The 9,371-nt window shown below is 38.6% G+C and overlaps 1 protein-coding gene across 1 annotated transcript in view; it reads right to left on the reverse strand.

The window, feature by feature from the left end:
- Nucleotides 1-2,226: 2,226 nt before the first annotated feature.
- MPPED2 (metallophosphoesterase domain containing 2) overlaps nucleotides 2,227-9,371 on the reverse strand; it is a 97,705-nt gene continuing 90,560 nt past the window's right edge. The window contains exons 4-6 of the mRNA XM_009877198.1: nucleotides 7,995-8,110; nucleotides 5,448-5,561; nucleotides 2,227-2,345 (exon numbers count right to left, since the gene is read on the reverse strand). Coding sequence (XP_009875500.1) covers nucleotides 2,227-2,345; nucleotides 5,448-5,561; nucleotides 7,995-8,110 — 349 coding nt within the window. The remainder of the gene's footprint in view (nucleotides 2,346-5,447; nucleotides 5,562-7,994; nucleotides 8,111-9,371) is intronic.

The raw sequence follows: 9,371 nt of genomic DNA on the forward strand, positions 1-9,371 counted from the left end.
TTCCACTAACAAAACAAGAACTAGATTTAAGAGCTACAGCAGCTTCTTTCCCAAAGACTTTGATATTGCAGCCTTATAAATCTGAAAAATTCAGCCTAACTCCATTATTAAGCGTAATGTGCACCGCATCAAAATACACAAGCAGCAGCCCTCTAAGTAGAGCTCTGGTGCAAGAGCCTCAAATTTGCTATCGCCTTTGCATCAAAATAATACCAAAAATTAACAACCTAAGATAAATGAAAATACTCTGTGGATCTCCAGGCCATGTTTGATGTTACTGCAGATGGAGATTCATGAAAACAGTGCCTTATCTTCTCATCTTTGAAACTGGATTTTCACAGCCGTAACTTCTATTTTGGAACAAGATTCTGTTATTATATACTTAACAGTACTGCAGCAACAGGAGCAGGTCCTGTTGCATTTACCATTCTACTGGCTGAACCACAGCCCCTACAATTCTCTTTCCAATTGTGGATCCTGCTGTAGCCACAAAACTAATAAGACATCCAGATACAAAGTGATACATTTAATCTATGACTATTCATTTCTTAATCCACAGTGAATGAGCATAAGGCACCTTCCGCGCAGTACTAATGACCAAGTGAGGACATAGAAAGGTTACTGCCTAACCAGCCTGGCCTTGGAGTAGCGTCCTACAAGGCTTAACCACGCAAACTTGGTTGCACTGAATTGTAACACCTGAAGACAAAAATCTCTTCTATCTAAAAGGAATGGAAAGATGGATGGCAGAGAGATGTAAGGAAAAGTCTGAGTGCTTTATCAACCCAACTGACATCCTATGAATGTTAAGCAATAAAAATTTATTGAGAAATAGAAAAGTCCTTACTTACCCTTATCGCTACCCCCAAATGTCTAATGCAACACAAAAATGCAAAATTCCCTTAAACCACATATTTAAAAATCTTGCAATTTTATTTGCATATAAAGGCCGCTAGATATAATATCACAATAAATTTAAAGAAACAACTGCTTTTCTAAATTCCATTAACAAGGTAACATAAACCAGAACAAAGCTCAATAGCATTTACAGTGGTAGAACAGAAATAACTATCTGCAACAATATTTTGTGCTAGCGAGATTGCATTTACACACAGTGCAAAATAAGAAAAATGAAATAAAAAGACAAGAATAATATTTAAATATAAAGGACAACTAAGCCTTATTTTAGTTAGGCTTGATTGTATCCATTTGCCTCTATACATGTCTGAATTACGACAAAGATTTAACTCGGGCTCTCGAAGGCCTTGAGCACTTGGAAAATGTGTCACATCCTTCATAATTTAGATGTGCTGTACAGCATAATTTTGCAGATGCTATACTGGCAATATTAAATCCTAGCTTAGTTATAATGCACAAAAAATACATATATATATAAATTCATATTTAAAAGGAGTCCGCATTTACATTTTTTTTTTTACTGCATGAAATACCTGCTCTTTGCAGCTTTTCACCCCCAGTCTTTTAAAGCTAAAATAATTTAAAAAACAAACAATAAAAGGTCAATATCACATACAGGCTGTGGCTATCTGTATCAGTCTTTAACGTATAAAGCAGGTGGGGACAAACAACAGAGAAGTCTGTTCTCCCCTTGCTGCATTCTACTGTTAACAGAAACAAGTTTCAGTACATGTACACAAATCAAGAGGTAAACGGGCCCCAAAATATTGTTTGTGCTACTAAAAAATAATGATATAAATGAAGATCAAAAGCTAACATTTAGATCTAGGAAAAAAAACGACACTTAAAAAATCCCGACAATAACGCAAGTTGTGCAAATTTGGGTGTTTTTAAATGCTGCGTATTTTTTAGCTTATAATATAATATTAAAATAAGGTCTCTCACTTATTAAAAGAAAGCTTGGCTGTCCTTTTGAGAACACTATAACAATTTACAATGGCAAATTTATTGAAAAACAAAAATAATTTTACAAATTCACAATGCTTTATCAATTTAAAATGAATGCTGCATTTCCAAAAAGCACAACCTCTAACTTTTCTTCTTGTTTCTTTTGTACCAGTAATTTACAAAAAAAAAAAAAGCCCAAAAAACCCCAAATCCACCCCAAAACAAAACCCTCATGTCTCCCCCAAATTCTCTTTCCACCCCCCGCCCAATTTTGAAATAAACATGTAGCAGAATGTAAGTTTTATAATTAGAAAATGGCAGTTTATAGACCTTCCCCAGTTCCAAATGTGCAGTAGTGCTTCATGATCCTTGAGGGGTTGGAAGGTCAAATATAATTGGAGGGTTGGTTGGCTGAAAGCTGACTGTACATGTTGAAGCATTGATGTACGTTGTGTAACCGTCTGTCATAATGCCATAACCTGTAGGAACAATGTGTCACACTTACTGCAATATAAAACAAACGACGCAGCCCATGGGCAGCCGCACTGAAAGCTTGTTGTGGCATCAATGTTCTGGAATAAAATTAAATTAATCCCTTCAAAACAATATAAGCTCTTGAAAGCTGCCACAAAGGCCTGACTGGAAAAAAAAAAATGCAGTGTACTGTATGTGAAATAGGAACAGATGCTTTTATGTACAAAATTTTTCCCCCCATGGAAAATCCTCTGATGCAACTGGATACAGCAGAAAGAGAACGAAAACCAAACGTGTACTTTTTCTAATTGCTTAATTAGTGGGCTGCAGTTTCCATGCCTGTGACGTCTGTCGTAAGAAACATACATGGAGCAAAAGATTTAGGAGTAACTTTGCTTTTGCCTACAAAAACCCCTTCTCTGGGCAGTGAACCAAACCTGCCTGGTAAGCTTTCCCCATGGATGCCCCATGTCCCTCTTCATGGCACTGCCAAGCTGGTGTTCCCACTGGCCTGTGAAATCTCAGAAACTCATTAGCAGGTTAAACTCATTAGATATTTTACACACACATGTATGTATGTGTGTATATGTTATCCACCAGCGACAATCATGACTAAGGAAAGGAATCTCTTGTAATAAGCACAACGGAGTGATGGAGGTCAATGGACGACCTCTACCTTGAGCAGAAAATTGAGGTTAAGGTTAAGGAGATGACCGCTGTTCATTATGAAGGGATCTTGATAATTCATTCCCAAATGAAAAAGCATAAGAAGCAAGTATTAGTCACTGTTTTTTCAGCATGCCAAGGACTTGACTCCTCAGTAACACTACAGCATCAGTTTCAAGGTGGTGAAGACTGTTGTCAGCCTTTTAAACATCTGGTCAGCATTGCTCTTGCTCAAGGTGTGTCTGAAGAACCCGCAGCAACGCTCTTGCCCTGCCAGTCTCGGTCTTCTCTCTCACTTGCCGCACAGGAAAAGGACAAGCAGAGGGTTGTGCACCCAGTAATTTCAGGCAAGTGGAAAAAAATATAGCGACCCATGAACTGAGTCACAACTGAGCTTTCATTCAGCAAATGTGACGTGAGAAAACAAACGGTAAGAGAAGTACAGAGATTCTGAGAATGTAGAAGCTCTCCTCTTACAGACATTCTCTCAAGGATATAGGGGCTCCAGTTCCACCAGTGCAGAGGGCGAGAGAAAGCTTTGCCAGTGTTTTCAGCTGACATCCGCAAAAAGCTAACAAAGAAGCTTGAAGAAAGATCTAGGAGGAATTTGGCACAAAATGTGCTTTTTAAAAAAAAATAAATCAGAGTTTCATGGAGGAAGATAACTTCCCATTGCACACTCACAGGGGAAAAATGTTTTTCTTTGAAACCATTATGATACAGTACAGATCACTGCTGTCTGAAAGCTAAGATAAATACGGCTACCCACAGTGTCTATCAGAAAGAATAATCACTTCAGAATTGCTGCACTGTCCGCCCGTAATTATTTATTTATTTAGACTGGCAATTTTGATATAGATCGTCTCATGGTGGTAAAAACCTTGTTGGTGGTTGTTCTTGTTTATCAACCAGGAAAAAAACCTTCATCCCCAAAATCTGCGTATAGCCTCAGTTGACTTAATGGCCTGTGGTGCATGCTCATCTCAGCTGGAGTTGGGTGACAATTAATTGCACCGTAAGATAATGCTCTTAACATTTGGCTCTCTCTTTCTGTACTGAAACAGGCCATTCTTACGTCTTCTGCGTAAACGCTAAACAGGATTTTAAGTTTTCTTTAGTATTCTTGTAAGAATTTATTTGAACATTCACTTTTAATGCATGCTGCCACCTTTCCTATGAGAGTAAGGTGCTGCGCATGGTTCCTCAGTGCTATCTCATAATAATAATCTCATACATTAAAATAGCTTCATCTCTCATTACTTAACACTGTTACAACTAGAAGTTACATCATTCAATGTCCCTACAAAGGCTGTGGACAAATGTTTTAGCTAGAAGTCTTGCGGTATTCTCACCTTCTTAATATGTGGATTACTATTTATACAAAACATCTGAAATTTTCCTGGGTGCGTTAGAAGACTGCTACTTATGTTACTATACTTAAGGTCACTTCAGTATTTTCATGATAAACACTTTATTTACAGATACCAGGCAAGAAATTTGTTGAACAAAGTCATAAGGGCTTCAAAAAAACCAACACTTCTAGCTGAGAGCTGTTCTTTTTTAATTTTTCTGTTATGAAGTTCTCTAAACCTTTAAGCCTATTGAGAATCTAGTTAGAGTCAATGGAGAAACCTCCAGGGGGAAAACTATAAAGCATTTAATGTGTAGTTCTGAGTTCTAGGGTCACAAAGTCTTACACTCTCTCTGAGGCAGAACTCCTAGAGTTTGTCTCTCAGACACATGAAAGCTACAAAATTGTATTAAATATTTACGTATCTCCAAAACGTATTTAATCTCTCAGTCTCTTCCACTGCCACAAATTGAACTGACTGTTTCTGAAGCTTCACACTCTGCCTGATTTCGTACCGACAGTGGGGAGATATCTCTTCTAAAACGTGCAGCTGTTGGAAGGTAACATGCACGGTACAAGCTGCATTGCAGGGTGCTTTTAGACATGCAATCTCTCCTCCTGATGTCTGACTCAAGATGCCCTCTTTTCTCCTCTTCCTTATGCACTGAGTGGGGTGAGCTGAGACAGTGAGTTTTCTTCAATTTTCTTTTTTCTTTTTTTTTTCTAGCACCTTTTTTTGGCTCCTGTGCTTGGAATAATGGGTATAATTTTCATTTTGGCTTGCAAGTGTGGGGAATCTCATCTGTTTCTTTAACGAAGTTTGTCAAAATTTGAATTGCTTTCAAATAACCTGTATAGAACAACCTTTGCACAGTGAAAGATGTAGGTGGGTAAATGTAGCACACATTCCTAAAATAGTCTGCTTTAATTCTGGCATAAATTTATGAAGTGTCGTGCATGCAATCCCTTCCCTCCATCCCCTCCCTACTTTAGTCCAATATGCCATTATCCGCCCTTTGCAATACACCATCAAAATGTGCTGCTTTGAAATCAGCCTGAGCTCAGGGAGGGAAGCAGTGCTGCTCCTTACCTTCATGAATCCCACCAAAGACATGGAGTTTGGGCCTTACTCGCCTCTGCACTGTGTTCAACAGTTCCACACAACCTACTCTTTGCAGCTCCTTTGGAACCCAGTCTCGAAATCCTAAAGGCAAAATGCAATCAATACTATCAATTTTCTCTATCCAGGCAAGGTTTCACGTAGTCTTTCAGGAAGTCATAATTCACAGAAGGTTTATTACATTATCTGTAGTCGTAACCTCTCCATTAAAGCACACAATGGCTTTTAAGAAATGTTTCACTGTCACTTTGTCTTCCTTAAGATTTCCTCCTTCCATCTGCATTAGTATATTTCTGGATGTAATTTTTCTCTTTTTTTCTACTTTTTTTTTTTTAAACTACTGGTTTAAACTCATCTTCTACCTTGAAACCCCAGGACATTTATTCCTGGCAGTGCTGCAGCTTTTTATCCCCTTTCCTCTGGCTCTTCCAGCAGTCAGCTTCCCAAGGCAGCTACGTGGGAAGCTCCTCAGGATATCCAATACCTGCGCCACCCTGAAGATTTAAAATACGGTCTCCCACAACTTCCAGAGGACCACGGTCTGAAGTGTCACATCACTGAGCTCCCGATCACCATCAACGAGCAACGCAGCCAAACATCTTCCATCGACCTACTGCCAATTGCCTGCGCTGCCCCTCGCTCCTACAGATAACACGGGGAAATGTGCCAAACTTGACATCAGCTACTCCGGAAGTCTGCTGCCTGGCCTGGGGCTGGGAAGGATCGGCAGGGCAAGCTGAACAAGGAAGACTAAAAGGGAAATCAGGAGCCACATCCATCTGCGGCATGTTCTACTGACTGCAGAGAAATTACACCCTGTGCCAAGTTTATGCCAGGCAGTAAAAACATGTTGTGACATAAACTTGACTGAATTTTGGAGAGAGCAAAGAGTCCAGCTACAGCTCTACATCCCTTAGTATTTACGTGATTTAAAAAAGCAGCATTTTGTCAATATTATAATGCAGGCTGAGACCTAGGCCCCCTCCTTTTAGGCACAGTACTAGCACCTGACCTGTGTCTGTAGTTAAAATATGGTGGCAACCTTTTGAAATTGAACTTCATTATTGACATCAAAACCAAAATTTAAGTACACTTATTCAATTAAAGCACACATTAGTGTCTGCAGCTTCACTATTTCTAGATGAACCCAATTCAGAGCAGATGGATTAGCAGCCCTTTTAAAATAGCACTCCTGAAACATTATAAATATGCTTGTGGGGCTTTTTGCTTCTTTGGGAAGATAAACAGATTAAAAGAGAGCTATTGAAAGTGTTGGCTTTCAATATTTGGTGCACTCCACTGTCAGCAGAGGATGCATTGCTGCTTTATCAAAGCAGCACACTGGTAGCTCTAGCAAGACTAATGAGAATTTGCAGATCATCTTACAACATTCCCTAAGTGGTATTAAAAGAGTAAGCAGGATATAAAAGGAATGGCAAGTACATTACTGGTCAAAAACTTTCTGGACTCCTTTTATCCTTAGCTCTGCTTAGATGCTGACTCTAACAGAATTGTGGTATAAAACATAAGCAGGCCTTAATTTTTGACTCCATGGCCACTGGGAAGTTCTATGAGAGCACTGAGCCACTCTAGTAGTGCTTAAACACTGATTTATAATGGCATCCTGCACTTCTGAGAAGGTTTTTATATTCACTACCATCTCAAAAGTCAGTGACTTCGTGTGATCATGTGGCGATCTGACCCCAGGATTTCCAGGCTTACTAAATCCCTGACAAAATCATGGTCTCCTAATAACAGTAATGAAGAAGAGACTGACACACTTTCTTATCTTTCTAAACCCTGTTTATAAAAGGCAGATGCTCAGTTTTGTTAAACCAACTCCAATATTTAACATATGGACCTAGACTGCTTGCCACATGTGTCTTAAAGAAAATCAGCAAAATTTACCTAAGTGAAAAATTTCAACTACTTTACAAAAAACCAAATTATGCATCCATAGACTTGTGCTCACCTGTCATTAATTTGATTACACAACAGTTATCTGAGAACATAATTTTACTTCTTTACAAATTTGCTGCAAACCATTTAATACCTTTAAAAATACCGTTACGTAGTTTAAGTTTACAAGGACGTTATCGAGGAGAATATGTAACTACATATTCTGAAGTCTTGACTGCATGCTCTAAAATTTTAAGGTCAAACACTACTGTAGTAGAAAAACATTTTAAAATTTTTGGTCAATCTTTGAAAAAACAACACAAGATTGGAAACTGTTTGGCAGATAAATAATGTTCTTAAATATAAAACATCAAACTATAATGGCTACGATGGCATCAGATATTTGATATTGCCTAGCTTAAGTTTAACAAAAAAATTTAGTTTTAGACAGCTGGAAGCTGCTAAGCCTAATAATCATTTTACACTTCTTCCAAAAAGGATTTTTAATTCATAGTTTTGAGTGAGGATATGAGTACAGCTTCTAGCATTATTATTTTTGCTTACTTTGAAAGTAAAAGTCTCATGCAAAAAATCACACACAGCTTGTGTTTCACTTACCAAGGGGAGGTCCATGTGTCATTAGTATATCAATTCCGTCAGGAATAAGGTTCCACTTGTCTAGTAAGGACTGACCTCTGGGTAGGTTAAAGCCCCATCCATTAAACCATGGTGTCCTTTGGGGGAAAATAAGATGGACTGCATCAGTGCAAAATAAAAAGTCTCATTCTCCCTCCCATTTTTCTGAATTAAAACAATTTCAGTGCTTCAGAGGTTACTTGCAGACAGCCTTTTTGAAAGGGATGACTCTCGAACAAACTGGATCAAATACATACATGCGCTAATCTGTATGGTTGGGTTTACATTAATATCCTATGCTCTTTTCATACTTCAAGAGTATTCAGCCCTGTATTTACTCACTAGTGAGAAAGGGAAAATGTTAAAATAACACAGTCTAAATATAAAGTTTTTTCCAAAATTTGTCGATGTTCAAATGTAAGAACTCCTTCTTTATGTCACCTACCAAAATGAGCAAGAATATCCTGGATTTTTTTTGGAGGCACGAGTCAATTTCTCAGGGCACCGAGCAGCTCATGGGAAACCTCTCAGCCAGAAGGCGGCAAGACCCAGTGGCTGTAAGCACCACCTGCACTGCGGTGTTTCACCAAACTCAGACTTGCTCCTTTTAGCACTTTTAATGTCAGAACGCTGTCACATAACTGGGCTTTGACTCCCAACACTTCTACAGATCAAGACCTTGTGATGCCCAGCCTCACAATGACATTTTCAAGAGAACTCCTCGTTTAAAAATAATTTGGCATTTCTTAAAGTAAACTGAGACCCTCAGTCTCCTCCATCATAGCTTAACATTGTTCTGAGACATTGGTTAACCATCAGTCCGAGCATGTAGTGATGAAAACCAGACCTTCTAGGGTATATATGTATACGTGTAGTAGCCAAATTGAGCAATTCTGTTGCAGGTATGTTTTAATAAAGCATTTCCTTATCAGGGAGGCACATAGAGCAATTGTTCTGAAGAGATACTGTAATATTTACACCTATTACCAACAGCTTTTTATACAGCTGCTAGTATTGTAATAACTTTAAGAGCTTTCATCCATGTGTGTCTTTCGTAAAGCTCTAGCAAGAGATTTCAATTTTGAGGTAGGATACTCCTTCCCTAGCCCTAAGCCATGTGGTGCACCTTTCTGAGAGTTCAGACTACTCTTGCAGTCTTCTATGTACCGCAGTTTTGAACACAAAAACTAAAAACTGAGGGGAAAACCAATGACAAACCAACCTTAAAGAAAAGCATACCTGTTAAAAAGAGAGAGGTCATTAAGAGTCCTAGATCATTTCATTATGTAACCTGCTTCCTGTGCCCTCTGAATTATGCATGTCCTCAGCTGCAAATACGCATTGAAGTGGAAATTTCCT

Source organism: Apaloderma vittatum, unplaced genomic scaffold (assembly GCF_000703405.1).
Source record: "Apaloderma vittatum isolate BGI_N311 unplaced genomic scaffold, ASM70340v1 scaffold41410, whole genome shotgun sequence".
NCBI classification, from domain to species: domain Eukaryota; kingdom Metazoa; phylum Chordata; class Aves; order Trogoniformes; family Trogonidae; genus Apaloderma; species Apaloderma vittatum.